General features: G+C 34.0%; 2 protein-coding genes across 5 annotated transcripts; one reads left to right on the top strand and one right to left on the bottom strand.

Annotated features, from left to right (window-relative positions):
• Positions 1–5,403: 5,403 nt before the first annotated feature.
• LOC118043135 (acetolactate synthase small subunit 2, chloroplastic) lies at positions 5,404–13,073 on the top strand. Of its 3 annotated transcripts, XM_035050990.2 has the most exons (12): positions 5,421–5,805; positions 6,350–6,563; positions 7,196–7,279; positions 7,513–7,581; positions 8,155–8,238; positions 8,537–8,713; positions 9,247–9,333; positions 9,818–9,922; positions 10,010–10,132; positions 10,827–10,979; positions 12,208–12,273; positions 12,654–13,073. In XM_035050990.2, exons 1-12 carry the CDS (start codon positions 5,579–5,581, stop codon positions 12,735–12,737), a joined length of 1,473 nt encoding a protein of 490 aa, XP_034906881.1. In that variant the 5' UTR covers positions 5,421–5,578; the 3' UTR covers positions 12,738–13,073. The 3 variants fall into 3 exon arrangements, with proteins under 3 accessions (XP_034906883.1, XP_034906882.1, XP_034906881.1); XM_035050991.2 differs by lacking the exon at positions 7,513–7,581 and having other exon boundaries at positions 5,414–5,805; XM_035050992.2 differs by lacking the exons at positions 12,208–12,273; positions 12,654–13,073 and having other exon boundaries at positions 5,404–5,805; positions 9,987–10,132; positions 10,827–10,964.
• A 2,026-nt stretch (positions 13,074–15,099) lies between these two features.
• Positions 15,100–17,883, bottom strand: LOC118043134 (probably inactive leucine-rich repeat receptor-like protein kinase At5g48380). 2 transcript variants are annotated; one of them, XM_035050989.2, is made up of 3 exons: positions 17,635–17,883; positions 16,469–17,189; positions 15,100–16,306 (listed from the first exon to the last, which is right to left on the bottom strand). In XM_035050989.2, exons 1-3 carry the CDS (start codon positions 17,673–17,675, stop codon positions 15,293–15,295), a joined length of 1,776 nt encoding a protein of 591 aa, XP_034906880.1. In that variant the 5' UTR covers positions 17,676–17,883; the 3' UTR covers positions 15,100–15,292. The 2 variants fall into 2 exon arrangements, with proteins under 2 accessions (XP_034906880.1, XP_034906879.1); XM_035050988.2 differs by having other exon boundaries at positions 16,469–17,883.
• Positions 17,884–20,727: the final 2,844 nt, after the last annotated feature.

The raw sequence follows: 20,727 nt of genomic DNA, 5'->3' as shown, positions 1-20,727 counted from the left end.
CTATTTTCCGGGGCCACGAAGGGATTACAAGACTGATGCTCCTCTGTTTCTTCTCAAAAAATGGAGATCAACGTGCCCCACGATCGTGAGGCACGAATGCACGAACAGAAGCCATTCTCTGGCCTTATAAAAGCCAGAGAAGGCCACGGAAAAGGGGGGATTTTGAACGAGAAAACCAGAGAGGGGCAGAGGAACGAGCAGAGGAAACCAGCTAGAAAAGAACCGAACAAACCGAAGGAAGGCCAAGAACCAGAGAAGAAAACAGGAGGGACGCAGAGGAAAAACGAACACAGGAGACAGAGAACGAGAGCAAGAAAACAGAGATAGTGAGCGACTGGAAACAAAAGAGAGGGAAACTTTGTGGCGTCGATATGCCGAGGAGATGTTGAGAAAACAAAAGTTTGAACCAGATCCGAAGGAAGATAAGCACACGGATTCAAAAAATAGAAGCGCCAATGATTCTGGAAGATACCAATCAGGATCGAAAAAAACAGGGGACGAACAGGCCAAGAACCGGAGAAGAAAACAGGGGGGCAGAAGACAGAAACAAAAAAACACAGAGGAGGTGCGAAAGACGAAACAGGGGGAAGACGGACAGAGTGGAGCACAGAACCGTGGAAACACAGAGGAGGGAGGAATAAACAGAGAAAGACTAAGAGGGGGGGGGGAACGAGCGGGGAAAACCAAAACAAAAGAAATAAAGAAAGCAAGAACCATAGGAGTAGACGAAAAGCAGAAACAGAGCGGAGTAACACTGGCCAGTCATCATTTTCGCCTCCGGCAGCACCTGAACCAGGTAAGTCTCTTCTTCTCTCCTTTGCATTATAATTCACAGCTACAGTAGCTGTGAATTATAATTCACGCTACTGCAGCCCAAAAATAAAAAAATAAAAAATAAAAAATATGTGTATGCATAAATGAAAAAATATAGATTTATTGGTTTATTCACTGACGCCAGGAATAAAAATACTAATTTAAATTTATTTTATTTTATTTTAGCTACATAAAAAATGTGTATGTATAAAAATAAAATTTATTTTTGTTTTTATTCACTGACACTAGAATCATGAATAAAAATACTGATTCGAATTTATTTCATTGTATTTTACTTAGCTACATAAAAATAAAAAAAAATATGCATGCATAAAAATAAAATTTATTTTATTTGTTTATTTATTGACGCCAGAGTCAAAAATAAAAAATACTGATTAAAATTTTTTTTTTATAGCTGTATAATATTTACCAACATCAAAGTCGGAAATATTCGTAGTTGAATATTCACTTGTGCCAGAGTCAGGAATATTACACACAAACCATTATAGTATAAACCAATAAAATATTAGTAATTTACGATAAAATTAACAATACAACTTACCTCAAATAAAATATTTAAAAAATAATAATATTTTTTATTTATATAATCAGTTTTATATCATAAAATCATCCATATCTTTGTTAACTAGTAGGATTTACAGGGACAAAGTGTTTTTCACATGGCGGATTGCTGATATAATTGTTATAGGAAGGTGGGCCCGTGTATGATTTTCAAGATTCAAACAATTACGTTCGAGACATTGAACCCGTAAGGTGAGGACTATCAGGGGACCGTTGACAGCACTACTCGGATACAATGCAGCCCCCACCGTAGAGTACTCACAGCTTGCGTCATCAATATTTACAGGTCGTATTCCATTTCCAGCCATGTCCTCCTCCTAAACGGAGAGACACCGGAGACAGGTTTTTGTAATTTTAATGCAATATAATGTTTGCTTCGTCCGTATATTTTGTTTTCCTCCACGAGAGCTCCAGACAGGAGTTGGATTACAGTAGTAGCTCTTCAAGCCATATATTTATAGTAGAAACTAGCCGGTATGTAGGGCATCCAACTTTTTTATATAAAAAAAAAACTAACAAAAAATAATTAAAACAATAAGCATCAAATATGGTGTGGAAACTGAATCAAATAAATTAACAAGGGACTGATTTGAAAAATAAAAAAAATCAAGAAAGTAATAAAAAAAATAACAATAAAAAAATAAGGACCAAACATGATAAAAAAAATAAACAAAATAAAATAATGAGGGAATAATTGAAAAAAAATCATCAAGGAAAGGATTAAAAACAACAATGAAAAAGAAAGATGATCAAATTGGGTACAAAATTTAAAGAAATAAAATGCTAACTAGAGAAATTGAAAAAAAAAAGGTTTAACAAAGTATTATAAGCAAAACAAATGATAAAATAACAAAGAAAAAAACTGATATAAATAGAAACTGACAAGACACGTTCAATTCTTAGAGGGTTGGCATGAAATTCAAGGTAGGAAAGTGAGAAGGATTAGGATTATGAGACCAAAATAATCTAATAGAAAAAAAATAAAATAAAAATTAGTGTAGTCCCTAACAAACCCAACGCTAAATGATAAAATTAAAAAAAAAACAACAAGAAAAAAAAAATCCAAGTTAACCATAAAAAAATTATAACCGGGTAATGAGATCAGGATCATCTCATACAAGTAAATCAAAAAAACTTACAAGGTTTAATTATCAACTAACTTAATATTGAATGATAAAATTAAGAGAAAAAAATATCATTTAAAAAAATAACAAAAAAAATAGTAATTAAAAGAATAAAAATTATATTTGACATAAAAAACACGTGAAAACCCACTTCATTATCTTATAAAGATTCAAACGTAAGGATCAAGGAAAATATAGAGAAAATATAAAGAAAACGAAAGAAAAGAAGAATGGGTTTCTGGAGCCATATTAGACTCCTAACCCCAACATGTGTCACCTTATAATAAAACCCTGGAAAGATGATTCTAACAATACAAGGAAGGTCATTTTCAAAGGTTAAAGGAAGTCACATCCCCGTCAAAGCATGACAGCTTTCCTCACATGTTGGCACTTGTAGTACACATGCCAACTATTTTTTCCTTTTCTTACACTCTAGTCATTGGTTTGAGAAAAAAGAAATGGTTGGTTATATCTACTAGCTTTAAATTTGACTCACAAAGCTTTAATTGTTTTAAATAAATACAATCGAATTGAATTCAATTTGATCAAATTAAGTATCAATTAATAGTCAAACTTCCTTATCACACCGTGAGAATCCTACATAAAGCCAATTGAAACAACTCATCAAGTTTCAAATCAACCCAATATAAAAGGATCGGATCGAGAAAAAAACTCAAGTGGATCAAAAAATTCAAAATAAAAAAATCAATAAAAATAATGAATGTTACAATTGCAACAAAAAATAAATCAAAAGTCAACAAAATTTTTTAAGTTTGAAAGTTAAATTGAAAAGAATGAAAACACTAACAAAAGGAAAAAAATCAAAAACAAAAAAAATATATTATAACTTGAATTAAAAGGTGAAAATAAAAACAATGAAACTTTCATAAAAAATTCAAGGAAAAAAAAACATCATAAGAATAAACATTAAATCCTAAACATCAAAACATAATAATAAAAATGAATACACAGATTTTTCAACATGTTTTGTTACACTAAAAAAACTTTTAAATGTAAATCGAAAAACTTATGCACGCATCTAATTAAACAACTCAATAACAATTGTGCAAAGCAATAAAAAAATCATCAACAATAAACAAAAATAAAATTGAGAAAACAAAGTAAAAAATAAAGATCAAGATATATAATATTGTAATACGGCTAATTTACATAGTTATGTTTAATGAATTCCTCTATCAAAATAAATTTGTAATCGAAAAACACATAAAATTTATAATAGAAATCGACATACACAAAAATTTATTGAACAATAAAAAAAAAAACAATGCAAGCTGCACATATAAAAAATCTTATAAAAAATAAATATTAAAAAAAAAAACAAAATCAATCTATATAAAATTAAGAAAAAAATTTACAGATGAATCATACCTGCCTCTTTAAAAATTAAACACACTCAATATCATTTAAAAATAATTACAATCTGATTAAAACATAAACCTAAATTTATTTGAAAAAATATACACGAAGAACACACTATTTTTTAGAAAACTTAAACTGAAAATATAAAAATAAAAAAAGAAACTAGGTTAGGCGTTGCTGGGCTTGACAAGCTAGACCCAGTGCTTGACCCAATAAAGCAATGGCCTGCGCATGGGCCATTATTTTTTAAAAAAATTTTAATCAAGTATATATATTTAAAAAGGACGTGTTGTTTATGTCAGTAGACGACACGTTGTCATGTCACCCCATAATCCAGTCTATATGGTGGCTGAAAAAAACATGGTCTTTTGTTTTTTTTTTTCACCTAAAATCTTATTTTCAACCCATTTTGACTCAAAAACATCTAAACCCCCCCCAAAGACCTTATAAAACCAATCTATGACCACCAAAAAACCAAAAAACCGCTCAAAAACCGAAATCCACTAGGAACAAAAATTATTCTCGAGTTTATATATGTCGTTTTAGGTGTTTTCAAGGTAAACAAACACCTAAAAGTAACCTCCCTTGTCATATGAAACCTTTTGACACAAAAATTAACCATTTTGGTGGTCGAAATATTTCATGCAAGCCACTTTCTCTTTTTAAGCTGGAATTCAGCGACTCTCTCTCTCCTCCCAACAAAAAACTAAAAAATTAGAAAAATAAAGTTAGGTATTAAAATGTATTGTCTTTAAATTCAAGGGACTAATAATCTAATAACTAAAAAATACGAGAGATTAAAATGAATGTTTCAACAAAACTTGCAACCCCTATGCTACCGAATATTTTTATTTTAGTCCTTTATCTTTCAATTTAACCATTTTAAAAAAAATATAATTAAGAGCTAATTTGGAAGCCAAATCATGCAAAATAAAAATTCAAGAATTAAAATAAAAATTACAAAAAATACACCGCTTCAATCCAAAATATATTATAAAAAAATACACAATATTTGAAGCACGGTAAAAAACGGATGCTTTTTAGTTTTGTTTGTAATTGTAATAATGTACAATTTTCTTTTTCAATAGATTGGGAATTTTGTTTTTGCCGTATGTTCTTGGAATATTTTAAACGTGGTGTCACGCGAGGCAATTATCAACAGAAAATTAGACATGAGGGTTGAGGGATGATGGATAGTGGTCCAAATAAAGGACACGCGGCAATTACCTCGGCGACACAATTTATTTCAGGGCCAGCAGTAAAAAGCTCCACGTGCTCGTAAACAGTTGAAAAACCACGTGGAAAAAAAGATAAGTATTGTGATAAGACTTACACTTTCTATATAATAAAAGAATCTAAATCAATGACAAAGTAAACTATTATAAATTATTTTAAAAATCATTATTATTATTTTTAAATAATTTTAATGTTTTAGTCAATCTCCATCAATCCGTCCGACCATTGACGATTAAAAATTTGAATTTAATAATTATGGTTTTACCTTTCACTTCAAAGTACAAGCAAAAGGGACCACGTGCTATTAACCATAAGTGCCTTCTCTTTTTATACATGTAAGTTCATGAACACTTGTGAGTTGTGAGCATTAGAGGCTAGTCATCTCTCCTTCTCCCTTAAATACATGTCCTCCAGCTAGCCGCATAAAGTGAGTGCAATCAGTCATGGCGGCTTCTGTTTTACTGCTCTCAAGTCGCATTACAGCTCAAAACCCGCCTTCCAAACTGGATCTTGATGGTGGGTTTTCAAGGAAAAGCTCTGGTTTTGTACATTTTGTAAGGCCCTCTACTTGGAAGAGCAACAATGCTGTTAAGGTCTCCTGTGCCATTAGCAAAGATAATGGGAGTGCAGCGTCTGTTGCTGATTCTGTGCCTACCGTGACTCGCTCCAAGTAAGTCTTTAACTCTAACTCAAGCTCCATTTTTGTGATCTTTCAATTTTTGTTTCTCTTTTGTTCTGGCCTTGTTTTGCTCCTTCATGTCAAGATAACTTTTTTTTTTTTTTTGGGGGGGGGCGGTCTATGTTTTTGTTACCGTGGTTATATATATATAAAGAAGTTTCCTTTTCAATTGGGTTTCAGTTGAAATTGAAAGGGCTGTCGTTTTTCCCTTGTTTTATCTCTTCATTCGTTGAATTTAGTGGGTTCATGTTTTCTATCTGGTTAAAAATGGTAATTTAATCAATAATAATCTCCTTTGTGCTTTAAGTGTTTAAGTCGTTCATTCTTGCTTTGCTGGCACTATATTTTATTATTGGGATTTGATTTGCTTTTTTTGGTCGGTGAGTAGTGGCTCCTGATCACTAGACCAATCCTGTTCTTCATTTCTTTTTATACTAAGAAATTAGAAGCTCGATGGCGTGGCAGATATTTGATAATATAGGTTAGAGAACCCAAGATGGAACCTTAAATAATGAATTAACAAGTCTATTTTCAGGATGCAACGGCACACAATTTCAGTGTTCGTGGGTGATGAAATTGGTATGATAAATCGGATTGCAGGGGTCTTTGCTAGAAGAGGTTACAGCATCGAATCCCTTGCTGTTGGTTTGAACAAGGATAAGGCTCTCTTTACCATAGTTGTCTGTGGAACTGAAAAGGTCTTGCGGCAAGTTGTAGAACAGCTTAACAAGCTTGCGAATGTCATAAAGGTTAAGACTCATCCATTATGAACTTCCAAGTATCTCTGCTTAACAAGGCAAACTCACGCAGACGGAAACAGGAAACAACAATCACGAAGAAGGGCAAAATTAGCTAAATTTCGCACTTTATTAGTGAATATATTTTTTTTAACGAGGTTTATAGTTTTTTAAACAAGCCACCTTGTAAAAAAAATCATAATCTTCATTGAAAAAAGGAAAGACAATATAGAACTTAAAATTTAAAAAGAAAAAGAAAAATTATCGAAATGGGTCGAAAGAGCATCTGTCAAATCTAATTCGAGGCTTTTCTGGAACTCTGATTGGTAATAGTAAGCCGAACTCATGTAAAACCGAGCCTCTAAAATTATCTGATAAAATTTGACCTAATTTAATAAAGCTTTTATTGTTAGATTATTTATTTTAAATGAATATGCCTTTTCTTGAATTTAACTTTACCTGACTAGCACGTTAAAATTGCGACAAATCCCCGGGCTAACGATTCAACTATCAAATTCTTCAGACCCACCTACGTCACAAAATTTGACAAAAACCCACAAATAATTTTTATTGCCTGTCCCTTGCATTTGTTCTTCCCTTACAAACACTTTTCTACTACTGATAATTCTGATTGGATTTATCAGGTGGAAGATATCTCCAGGGACCCTCAAGTAGAACGTGAACTGATGCTCATAAAACTCAATGCTAATCCAAGTACTCGTGCTGAGGTAATAATGTGGTATTTAGTTTTAGCTATGTACACAAATTGTACACCACTCAAAAGCTGTGTGATGTATTATTTCTTTGATGACTACTCCAATGCAAACAAGCTAAGCAATTGAATTAACTAGTTCTCCTTGAGCATGTAGTTCTCCATTGTGTTACAGTTCAAAGATCATTTATTTTATTAGTCACCGCGCATTCAGGTAGCTGATCTCTTTTTATTTGCTTCGAACTTCAGATCATGTGGTTAGTGGACATCTTCAGAGCCAAAATTGTTGATATCTCAGAACATTCACTTACTATCGAGGTGACTTTGATAGGATGCTTTACCATTTTGCAATTTTTTCCTTGTTTTACATCCTATGGCTTCGATGCTTAATGTTCATTTGAACTAGTGATTAGAGTTGGAGATCAGATGGTGTTGGTCTAGCTAGATGCCTGGAGGGTAAATTTTGTCAAGGCTTTGTTGGGGATTTCAGTCGTATCGTATCTAATTTGGGAAACCTGTCTGATTTAAAATTCTAGGCACTCTAGACGGGCACTGATAAATTTGTCAAAGACTTTGTGGGGCAGAAGCCTTCTGTGCAAGAAACTTAAAAGATCAAAGTTGGAAACAATGTTAAGAAAAACTTCTTGCTGTTCTATAGCTACTCCGGAGTCCAAACCTGTTTAGCTTGTTTCCATGTATTTTGCATCCTCTTATTAGCCACATGAGATTGTGGTTTGACTGGTCGGTGTAAAATAATTAGAAGTGCAAATCACAGAACAATTACTTTATGCGGTTTGCCTGAGGGCAAGCTAATGTCTACTTAAAATATGTTCTTGTTTCTACTTTTTAGGGCTGAGATTGTGGTCTGCTTATATTATCTTCATGTGTCAGGTCACTGGTGACCCTGGGAAGATCGCTGCTGTTCAAAGGAACTTAAGCAAGTTTGGAATCAAAGAACTTGCTAGAACTGGAAAGGTACAATGCCTGTTTCTTTGTGCCAGAGAGTAACATAAAACTATTCTTGAGACCTCACCTAATAGATTAAACTAATGTCTACTTAAAACATGCAGCTCTTTCCTGCACAACTTCAAATCTAAAATTGTCTCCAAGCATATTCAAACTCCGGAATTCCTTTCTCAAAACAATATTTTACGTGTGTAAATGTCTGCAATGTTATTTCACACGTACAAGAAATAGAGATTTAAGTTTAACATTGATTATATTAAAGATGATTTTTTTCAGTAATGTGGTTTGAATTTCACTCTATGTCTAGATTGCTCTGAGACGGGAAACAATGGGCGAGACAGCTCCATTTTGGAGTTTTTCTGCAGCTTCATATCCTGAACTTGACAGGATTCCATCTGGTGTTGCTCTTGATAGGAATTCTGCTAACACCCTTGCAGGGAATGGACACCTATCACTTAATGGCAGCAACACTTCATCCTCAAAGGTATAACTTCTTCATTTTACTGCCATTTTTGGGATGTTAATTATGTTGCTGAACTCAAAACAGTTGTTGTTGATATAAGATTGATGCTAAATATGTTGTTAATCTGAAGACAAAATTATTTATTTAATGGGTTCTTAAATTTCAAACAAGTGATATCTGATATCATAAGAGCCCACTGAACTTGTTCATGATTACATATTGCTTGAAGAAAACGTCTTTTTTTAATCTACTCTTTTCACACTTTACCTACTTGTGCTCCAAGAGCGTTTTCCTTTGGATTTCTTTTTAAATGACCATGATGATGCTCACATGTAGGTTTGGTAGCCTGTGTTTGGTTAGAAGAAATACCAAGTGTACTTGTTTTTTAAGTTTTCGAGCTAGTAGACGAGCAAAATTCTATGAAGTTTACTTGTTTTCCACATCACAATTTTTTCCGTATTCCTCCTTTGGTTCATGTATGCTGTGAGTTTCGTACTGGATCATTAGTATGCTAGACTGGATATTTGTTGAATTTTTTGTCTTTTTAATTGAAGGGTGATGTCTATGCTGTGGAGCCTTATGATGATTTCTTGGCAAATCAAGTTCTTGATGCTCATTGGGGTGTACTTTATGATGAAGATGTAAGACTAAGACACTCGTTTGCCTTTCAAAACCTTAAACTTTATGTTTAATCAGTAAACTTATATTTATTTCGTTAAGAGTTATGAGGTATGTGGATAACTAAAGTGACGATGTTCAAAATATTCAGTTCAAACGTGTTGCAAATTTTTTGAAGGTCATCTTGACACAGAACTTAATTATGATTCAGATTTTTTACCCTATACCTTTATTTTCAAGTTCTTATCATAGTCAACAGGGAAAGTTATTTTTTTCCTTTGGTTCCATTTTCTGTATCACTAGATATATGAGCTAACATTCACCTGATTTGGCATTTAAAATGAGAAACTCAATTGTCCTTCTGGACTGGTAACTTGTTAACAGTTGTTTTAATTGATATACTATAATTGGCAAAGATGGTAAATGGTAGCTATATTTGAGTAGCTGCCTCACCTTTCATTCTCATATTTACAGAATTTTGATTGTTTGTTTGATTCAATGTTTCAGTCGAATGGTCTTCGGTCACACACTTTATCCATGCTTGTAAATAACTGTCCCGGAGTTCTCAATATTCTCACCGGGGTTATATCTCGAAGAGGCTATAACATTCAGGTAAGTATGATCATTATTATTATTGTGTTCATCCTAATTTTGATTATTTACACGTGTTGTATAGTTCTTTGAACTCAAACCTCGCAGAGTCTTGCTGTGGGGCTTGCTGAAAAAGAGGGACTTTCTCGCATTACTACAGTTATTCCTGGAACAGACGAGTCAATTGGCAAGTTGGTTCAGCAACTTCACAAGTTAATAGATTTTCATGAGGTAAGGGGTGGTGACCTTACCATGTGATAAAAACCCTACCCTTGAGCATCTCATTTCAGTAACTACATGATCTCAATAAAAAGGGAAGAAAATGAAAATGAACACCAAGTGGCCTCGAAATCACATGGAAGTCGGAATTGCTATTATTTTATGTGGCAATAAGTTTTTTCTGCAAAAGTGTTTGGTAAAAACATGAGAGTCAGATGCACTCCAATCTTATATATGAAACAATATCAGGTTATATATGTCGAGGACCTGGATAACTAAATCTAGAATCTAAATCAATTATATCATATTTCTAGAGGGATGCGATGGTCTACGGAAGGAATCTTGTTTTTGTTAAAAAAATTAGTGCACTTCAATAAATCTTTTTTTGAAGAATTTTATAATCTTGAAGAACAAAGTTTTATAAGCACTGTTAACCATCCTACCCTTAGTCTATATTTACACTTAATATTAATTTCCCTTTTACCTAGAGAGAGATTCGCTAAACTTAGGGAAATATAAGATCCCAACAGATTTCTTTTTTTACAGATTCTGTAAAAAAATTTGTGACCTTGTTGAATGATTGATTTCTTTCAATTGTTAAACTTTGCAGTATTGATCTGTTCTTGCAATGGTTTTTGTTATCTTTTGAATGAAATTTCAGTCTAAATTACATAATGGATGACAAAGAAGTTGGTATTTAATTCAGGTTCGCGATATTACTCACTCGCCATTTGCAGAACGAGAATTGACTCTGATAAAGATAGCTGCAAATAGTGCTGCTAGGAGGGATGTTCTTGATATTGCTAGAATATTTCGGGCAAAAGCTGTTGACGTCTCTGATCACACAATTACTCTTGAGGTAAATTTCTTTCCCATTTACCAACCTAATCTCTCATTTAGCATTTTTATACACCGACACTTAATTGCCTTTTCTTTTTGCAAGACAAACCTCAATCTTACTGTGATGATGATTAAGACATTAATCAATATCAGGATAGGACTTGGCTGGTCCTACCTGTTGTCTAGTAAAACTAAGATTATTTACAGTCTGTGTCAACTTAGGTTGATATATTGATCGAATGTACTCTTCCTAGCTTCTCAACTTATTTTTACAATTTGGGTATTGTGGTGAAGGGTTTAGACAAGCATTATTTTTAAGGGCTGGCAAACTGAAGTATCAGTTGGTTGGTCGCTTAAGGTCTTCTGATGAAGGTCTAGGGATGACAAGGAATTGGTGAATGTGTGGTGCTTGAAAGGATAAGGATGGTGCAGCGGAGATTTAATTAGACTGGTGTTTGGGGTTTTATTTAATGGTGTCCTGACTTGCAAATTTGTGAGAGTATTGCATCCTCAAATACCATCTCACATCATCCTAGTATTGGAGCAAATCGAGGTATCTGTGCCGGAGATTTTTGTTTTGAAAAATCTATTTATTTCCATGGAGACTTAGACTATTTTGTATTTCTGGTACATGAGGCTTACCTGGCTACATAGTTACCCAGGGTTTACCTGCTCCTTGTTCGAACGGCGCAGGTCAAGTTTCCTTGTCATAGAAAAAATGTAAGATCTCTGGGGGCTGTGGCCTGAAAAACATGACATTTCGTAGTTCTTGTCTTACTGGATTTGACTAGTGGAGCAATACCTGCACAACATAGTTATCAAGTCCACCAGAAGCACCGTAATGCTAAAATCAATTCTTGAATGCTGGAGTTCAAATTGGTTGGCTGTTTGTCTCAACTTTTTGTAGTTAAAGAGCTCTGAAGGAATGAACTGGGGATGGCAAGATAAATGTCGGCACTAGTCTTGTTACTTGAACAATCTGCTAAAATCAATCAGTTATCAACTTGATATAACACATTACTGGTTACTTGCACTTTCCCGAAAGTTAATCTGGCAACTGAAAGTCCATTTCTTTTTGCATTAAAATCAAGTTAGAGTGCTGCTTAAAGGATGCCTGTTATTGCACGCTATTCAGGAGCTTCTCATTTATTTTTATGACAGTATTTGCCTCTCTCCGTGGTTTATTCCAATCTCCTGTTATTTGTCCTTGTTATTTCTAATGCTCTAGCCATTCGAATCCATTTCAGCTTACAGGAGATTTTAATAAGATGGTTGCTCTGCAGAGAATATTGGAGCCATATGGAATATGTGAGGTATGTCTTCTGATTCTTGCTGAACCTGGTTAATTTCATCAGTCGCTGAAGTTTTCAGATTTTTTTTTCAAGATCCATCTGGTAGTTCCATGTGGACTGGCCTCTTCATAATTATCTAGACTAAATCTTTTCAATCTGTTGATTTTAAGTTACCACTAGTTCAACATAGTAACAACTATGCTGTCTCAGGAATGTTTGGAGCTGATTTTGTTTCTAACAGTTGTTTCATTGAGGGTGGTTTAGTCTGCAATTGTGTCGCATTTGAAGACACTAGTGATACAATTTAACTTGTTGCCAGAATTCAGTTTCATTCATGAAATGGAATTTCCTACCTTGTTTCCTTCTCTTATCATTTAGAGTACTTCTTTTCTTTGTTGAAGGTGGCACGGACTGGGAGGGTAGCATTGGTGCGAGAGTCGGGCGTGGATTCCACACACCTCCGTGGATTTCCTCTTCCATTATAATATTTAAGACTCTTAGTAGGTTCTTGTCAATCTAGATCATCTCAACTAGAGTTTCTTTCCCACTTTGTTATGCAGTTTCCTTTTCTACTGTCCCCTTTTCCAGACAGGGAAAGGAAGGAAGAAAATCAAACCAAATCTTCCCACGTCCCGGGGCTGTTGGAGAGCTGATCAACATGCATGTCGGGGCTCAGGTAGAGAGGTTGCTTTAGCTAGAGGAACTAATAATATCATGGTTCTTATTTTACCTCAAGGAAAAAGAATGGCGTGTTCATCGTACATTCGTACTGTTGATCCTTGGAACCATCAAGTTAGAGTAATATACCTTTTGTCAACGCCTTGAATTAGCAATTACAATGCAGTGAAGAGTAATCGGTTCGGTTAACAATTAAAAAGGGATTTACAAAATAAATAAATAAAAAAAAAGGCGCAAAAAGGAAATAGGCGTAGACAGATACAGAGAGCAGATGCATATTGTGCCTGCTAAATACAAAATCATTGCAGCTGGAAAATGTTATGCATCTTCATGGCCCTTTTACATTAAACTCTATATACATTTCCTTATTTCCGGGAACTACATGTAATGTAAAGCAACTTATTCTCTCAGCATTCCAAGAGGCTATTGCACGTTCCATGGGAGCAACGGTCCCTTTTTTTATAGATAAAATGGGGAAACCATTCATATATTATTGGTGTTTCAAATATAGGTGGCTGCCAACTCAAGCATTCCTATTATCCTGTGTGATTATGGTTGCGTGGTGGCTGCCAACTAGCTAGCCTCTGTAAAATGCAATCAAGCCATCTCTAGGTTTCAGTGAAAAACAGATGGTCCGCACTTAGAAATTAAGGTATTTATGAGAATTTTACTTCTCATAACCTAACCTGGTTTGAGTTTTGAACTGTAGTGACTAAAGTACTTGGTATTGCTTTTACACTGTGTTTAAAAGTGCTTTTTAAAATAAGTTTGAATTGTAAAATCATTAATTTGATGTTCTTTAGTTGATTTTATATAACTTTAATACATTGATGCTGAATATATATCTGAAATTTTCTCAATCCAAATGTATTTTTATAAAAATACATGTCGCTTGGTCTAAACACCTGTGGATTCCCATTAAAATCAGCTTAACCAGCTTCTAAATATCTCTTGATTGCCCTAGGAAACCCGACTTTGTCTTTAACTTGTTCCAAGTCCCATGGTTTCTGTCAAACCCAGATATCAAAGATCATCAGATAGCCAAAAATTCTTTCGTACACTCTCGATAAGAACCTTTTGCCAAGTTTCAGGTTTTCTACTCTCAGGGTGCTTTAGGACCAGATCTTGCCACCGTGTTCTATAAGAACCCTCACCTGGTCATTAGAAGCTTAAAGAAGCATACAATTCCTAATTACAAATTCATTAGAGACTCGCTTCAATATGATGAGAAGACCATTGCTGATCGTAATCCTGGTACCGATATTTTACATAGGAACCGTCAATATACCAAGGCACCCAACATCAAGATTTTGCTAGATAATGGAGTGCCTGATCAAATATTGTTTTGACTCCCTGCTTCATGCCTCAAGCACTCGTTCAAATCCGGAATCGTTTAAACAGACTGTTGAGGGAGTAGAAGAAAAGGGTTTTGTTCCTTTGAAGTCTCGTTTTGCAGATGTACGCGAATTTGTTACGAGGAAGCCCCTAAATTGTTGGAACTATACTAAAAGAAGTTGAATCTTCCTGTCTAAGAACGGGAATTTCAAGAGAGAAGGTTGAAGCAAATATGGTAAAATGAACCTGCAGACAAGTTACTGTCAAGGAAATTGATGTTTGCCTCCAAGATGAACCTCAGTGGAAAATGTAACGATGACAATTTAGAACATTCTTTCAATTCTGTCTTCCTTTTCTTTTTCCCCTCTTGTTTTGGCTATTCGAAGAAATTTCTTTTATTGAAAGGCTTTTCTCCAATCAGTCTGATCTCCTATCATCAATCTATTGATTACTGATCCCATACAGCCAATGAATTCAGTTGTTGTCTCATTGTTTTTCAAATCTCATGTTTCAGTTCAAGTCAAAGCCAAGGTAAATTTTCAATTAAAACTTGATTCAGATGCAAATGACGATATTACTCTTCCTCGTGGTGACAGAGGATGTCCATATTCTGCATTTTTTGGTCCAGGCCAGGCAACAATACTCGGATGCTTGAAATTACTGAGTAATAAAGTTGCTTATGATACAATATCACTTTGGAGGGAAAAAGAATAAAAAAAGACGAGGTGACCGAAAGGCTTACAGACAAACTCCTCAACTACGTAAGCAAGTTTATTTACCGACTCTCAACATCCATCAAGGAAATTGTCTATGTACGAGGAGCAATGAGCAAGATTTTATGATAATAGGACAGCGGTATATATAAAGTTGATGTTTCAACCAAAGCAGGTGCTTGAAATGCTACAAATATAGTTACAGGCACACGCTATACCTATATGATCACAGCTACAACGTAGAATATATTTTCACGAGTGCCGATTGATGGCCTCAGACTCTTTTCTATCAATCTTAACACCTCTGTCATTCATTAAACTTCCTTTGTTGCATCGGCAACAATAAGTTCATCCGGGAAATCAGTGTCACCTGTATCAGCTGGCAATATAATATCATCTTCAGTTGTGAAATGGTATCTCTCCCCAATAGCTCTGAGAAGCTGATGCACCTCAAACATTGACGGTCTCTCCTTGGCATTCTCAACCACGCAGTTACAAGCAACTTTAAGAAATTGGTTGAGTTCGTGATCGAATCCATTTCCAAGCAAAGGCTTGTCAATGGAAGTATGAAGAAGTGGACCACATGTCAGTTGTCTGATCCACTCCACTAAACTTCCCTTGAAGCTTTCAGGGGCATTAGCAACATGAGTGGGCTTTTCACCAGTGATCAACTCCAGGAGAACCACACCAAAGCTATAAACATCCCCCTTTGGCGTTGCAACAAGTGTCCGTAGATATTCAGGAGCAACATAACCCATGTCCCCAAACTCCCCATTGACGAAAGTGCTCAAATGTGTGTCGATTGGGTTCATGAGTCTGGCAAGGCCAAAATCAGATAACTTTGGCTCAAAATCGTTATCCAAGAGTATGCACTTGGAGCTTATGTTCCTGTGGATAATTCGTGGATTGCAGTTATGATGAAGCCATGCCAAACCTCTAGCCGCTCCAATTGCAATTTTGAGCCTCAGGGACCAATCCATGTTCCTGATCTCAGGTTCCAACGGGTGCAGTTTATCATAAAGGGTCCCATTTTCCATGAATTTATACACCAAAAATCTCTCCCTCTTTGCCACACAAAAGCCCAGCAGCGGGACCAAATTACGGTGTTTCACATTCCCAAGTGTCTTCATCTCTGATACAAACTCTTTCTCTAAACGCTGAGAGTCTTGCAATCTCTTAACCATAAGGAAGCAACCATCAGAAATCACTGCCTTGTACATCGGTCCTGTTCTTCCTGCTCCAATGATGTTGTTATTACTGAAGTCGTTGGTTGCCTTCATGAGATCACTCAATCTCATTTTTGAAACCGATTTCTCAAACATGGAAACCTGTTGATAACAGAATCTTTGCTGTTAGATATTTTGTTGCGTCAAATAAAAAATGAAATCATTGATGAGTTAACGTGGCCAGAAAAAAGAACATAAATTCAATTCCTATGCCAGAAAAAAAACACAGTATATCCATTGCGCATGATTAGTTAGATAGCTTGCCTTGATGCCTTTGGTTCCCTTGATGCTCTTTGCCCATCTGTTACCTTCAGGATCCTCCGCCCTCCTCTTAGCCGCTCCGCGAGACAAGTAGAACAGAAAGACACCAACAATAATTGATGTAAATGTTATCCCGCCAGCGGCTGATGCAGCAATTACTCCAACACGGGATTTGGCCGCGACGGCTGGACAGGGACTCAATGGCTTTCCACAGAGGTCCAGATTATTTGCAAAGCTACCAGCTGGGATGTTATTTTTGATAAATGTGGGGATCGGCCCTAATAGAAGATTGTTGGTAACTGTAAATACCTTGATCCGATCAAGCTGGCCTAATTCCAGCGGAATCTTGCCTGTTAGCCGGTTGTTGTCAAGTTTGAGATCATTCAAGAAACTACAATTTGCAAGATTTGTTGGAATTCCACCCGAAAAATTGTTGAATGAAAGATCAAGGTTTGTAATAAAGGGGATAAAATTTGAGATATTATCAGGGATTGAGCCAGATAGCTTGTTGTGCGAAAGATCCAAGCCAGTCAAGCTTGTGCAATTCTTGATTCCAAGGGGGAACTGGCCCTCAAGACCCAAGTCTGAAAGGCGGATATTCAGAACTCTGTTTTCGTCAGGGTGCCAGCAATCAATGCCCATAAATCTACATATGAAGCCTTCAGTATTGTTTTGGAAATTCCATGTAGTGTTCAAGTAGTTATTAGGATCCACCAGAGACTCTCTGACGGATTTCAAGCACGCTATATCAGTCGCAGTAGCATTACTCACAGATATTATACTACTCAGCAAAACCAAAACCATCCATATCAAAATATGGGCAACAACCATAGGATTTTTCTCGCTCAATGCCATTAGCAAGGGGAAAAAAATCCTCAAACTTTCTGTCCCTGGCCCAAAACGGAATCTACAAAGTGAAGGGTTCTCGCTAAGTTGTACTACTAAATAAAACACTCAAACCCATCTCTATATACCCAAGAAAGAAGGTCTAACTACTCCACCAAAAACACAATCCAATTTTACTAGTGATCCACCAGAACAATATGTAACTTGGAAAAAGCAAAAGAGAAGTCAACAAACAAACAACCTCGAATCTTAAACAATCCAACTAAAACCCCAATTCACTTATCTCAGAGATTCACTGAAAGAAAACAAGATTTGAGACATACCCAGATGAAGATGATGATGACGAAATGGAAGCGTAGAGCATATAAGTAGTCACCAAGCAAGAAGAATGCTGCAAGAAGAATGAGGAAATAAATGAAGACAAGGAGCACGGTTATTATTACACTGAAAACGTGGAGATGGGGTTGAGCCGAGTTGATTTTAACAGGAGAAAGAGGTAGGAAACATCATTTTTTTTTCCCCTTCAAAGAAGACTTTAATGTACAAGTCTTCTTGCTTTTCAACAACCCGAAGCACACACAAGTGTCCAAAGTGAAAAAAGTGAATGGAGAAAAGTCTTTGGTTTGAAAATTCGGACCAATGACGCGCAGAACTGTTCTAATCTGTGGAAACTGACGAGTCGGGTAGTGGTAATGAATTGACTGTTCGACATGAAAACAAACCATATTGTAATAACACACACACACACACACACACACACAGCCCTACCTTCTCTGGTTGCTTGCATGATGGGCTTGGCTAGTCTTGACCTCTCCTCTAATAAAGTCACATCAAAACAATTTCTTTGTGCTTAATGGGAAGTTGTGAACTCTGAACTCCTTACGGATCAGGCAACTTGTGTTGAACGAGTCTTTCCCCTTCAGTTAAGCCACTCATTAATCTCACCACAGTTTTTGTCGCCGGGTTCACACTGAGCACAGGGATAAGTCTTGGGCCAGTCCATTTCATATTCGCACCATTGACAACCTCGTGCCATAGTTTCTTTGCTGCTTCTCCCTTTTAGATCGCTAATATCATCCTTGCTTTTTAACCACTAATAATAATAATAATAAAAAAGGGAACTTGTGATGTTTTAATCACCGGATTCTTATTAAAGCAGTGAGAAATAGAATATAAAATGCAAAGGAATTGCTCTCACTAGAAAAATTATCATTTCTAACGTGTGTTTGCAGTCCCCCGGGAAACAAGTAAGGATATTTGACTAATTCCCATCCCGATAACATAGACTGGGTCGTATTTCGTGTCATATTTATAAACCAAACAAATAGGATTCTCTCTCTCTCTCTCTCTCTCTTTATATAGAAATTATTTCAGTTTATTTTTATATTTTAGATCCATCTCAAATCCATCTTTACAGGTCTAGTTATTTTTAATTTATATTTATTAAGTTATTCTCCAATATATTCTTCTAATATATATTTTCATGCAAACACTTACTTAAAAAACTCAAATCCCACCTTATTTATTAAAGAAATGTCTTGTTATGTTAAAATTTATTTTTACATGATTTTTTTTTTATAAACTAGGGTAGGCTTGAATTTCTTATATTTTCATCAATCTAGATGATGTCATCTAACATTCAGATAGATCAAAGAACGAGTTAATACTTTCTTATATCATACGTCCACTCCCCCCCCCCTAAAATCTCTCTATTTTTTTTCTTGATACCATCATTATACATTGCATCTAGTCCCTGCATTTTTTTTAGAAAAAAATTTGGTCCAATATTTTATTTTTCCTATGAAAAAAAGTCTTTAATTGAATTTTATTTTTATCATCATCATATTTTACAATATTGTTTAGTTTTTTTTTTATATATTTCTTTTCAATTAAGTTCCTACATTGTAAACTTGATCAAGATTTATCAAATAATTTAAATGGGTTGATGAATAAAGTAAGAGTTAGATAAATTTAAATAGATGTGCTCGTTTAAAAAATAAATTTCATTTCATGTAATATCAATATTTACTATAAGAATTTCATTCCTTTTGCTAAAAAATATTTCCTGCTTTCAGTCCAAAGAAGTTGAGATGAAAAATAAAAGAATAAAATAGTATAATAAACATATGATATTATTATAAGAATGAATTCTGTCTCATAACGGTACTTGAATTTCTTGATATTTTTTTTTACTGGTTCAATTGGTCATGGATGTGATTACTTTTTATGACTGTGATTGATATTATCGTGATTTTGTTTACTTTTGTTTCCTAATAATTTATATCTTTTTGAAGAATCTCGACAAAGTTTATGATTTGATATTTAAGAACTAAATTGAAAAAAGAAAATTATCGAGGACTAGTTTGTAACTGTATTCATTTAAAAAAAACACGGAATAAAAACTTTAAGTTAAGATTTTTTTTTGTAAGAAAAATAAAATATAGGAACCGGAGATTTTCAAAAAAAAAAAAAAAAAAGAGATCAAGATATACATAATAAAAATGTCAAGATGTAAAAACACGACACGTAAATTTTGAAGGATATGGTGATAAAAAAAATGAAAAAATAAACATGAAATGACGTTTATTTACAGATCCGAAACAATAAAATTAGATAATTTGTGAAATGGACATTTGTTCAAGTAGTTAAATCTCTTCTCTGGCGACTCGCGAAGCTGCTGATGAGAATTATTTTTAACCTATGATTTATGCAGTTATTTAATGATATATTTTTTTTATAATAAAGGCAGTTATTTAATGATGAAGATTTCACTGTCAAGGATACGTTTTTATGAAAAGTGGTTTTTTAAAAATTATGTTTTAAATTTTTATGTATTTATTTATTATTTGAAAAGTTGATAAACAAAAAATATTGTTTAGTTAAAAATAATTTGACCTGGTTTTTTAAAAAAATAATTTTTTATTTTAGATAAAAACACTTTTTAAAAACTGTAAAAAAAATTAGAAATGTCATGTCATTTATTGATTTTATCGAATTTGGTTTTTAGACTTTTGATTACAATATAATTTACTTTAATATTTTTTTCAATTTTATCCCTTAAAATTTAATTTATTTTGATTTTTATATAAAATTTTATATTTATTTTTATGATTGTTATTTGTTTTTATCTTATCATTTTCTTAATTAAAATTTTTTATTTACCAAACTTGGTCCTTATTCTTTTTATTGTTATTTATTTTATTTAAAATAATTTATATATATTTTTTAATTTCATCATTTATTAATCTTTTTATAAATTAGATTTGATATTCATTATTTTTATTATTATTTATTTTATTTAAAATAATTTATGAAATTATATATGTATATATTTAATTTTTTCATATTTTAATTTTTATTTGTGAGATTTTTTTATTATTTTAATAAATTTTAAAAAAATTATTAATAAGCTATTT

This window comes from Populus alba, chromosome 10 (genome assembly GCF_005239225.2).
Source record: "Populus alba chromosome 10, ASM523922v2, whole genome shotgun sequence".
NCBI lineage: Eukaryota > Viridiplantae > Streptophyta > Magnoliopsida > Malpighiales > Salicaceae > Populus > Populus alba.
Note: the sequence above shows the minus strand (reverse complement) of the source record. Positions and strands in the feature narration are given on the sequence as shown.

Excerpts from the sequence above, each read along its gene's own strand:
- LOC118043135 (XM_035050990.2), top strand. The coding sequence starts at position 5,579 with ATGGCGGCTTCTGTTTTACTGCTCTCAAGTCGCATTACAGCTCAAAAC. Across the intron at positions 7,280-7,512 it reads ATCCAAGTACTCGTGCTGAG|ATCATGTGGTTAGTGGACAT; the intron begins GTAATAATGTGG and ends TTCGAACTTCAG. Across the intron at positions 9,334-9,817 it reads GTGTACTTTATGATGAAGAT|TCGAATGGTCTTCGGTCACA; the intron begins GTAAGACTAAGA and ends TCAATGTTTCAG.
- LOC118043134 (XM_035050988.2), bottom strand. The coding sequence starts at position 17,320 with ATGGCATTGAGCGAGAAAAATCCTATGGTTGTTGCCCATATTTTGATA. Across the intron at positions 16,307-16,468 it reads AGGGAACCAAAGGCATCAAG|GTTTCCATGTTTGAGAAATC; the intron begins GCAAGCTATCTA and ends TGTTATCAACAG.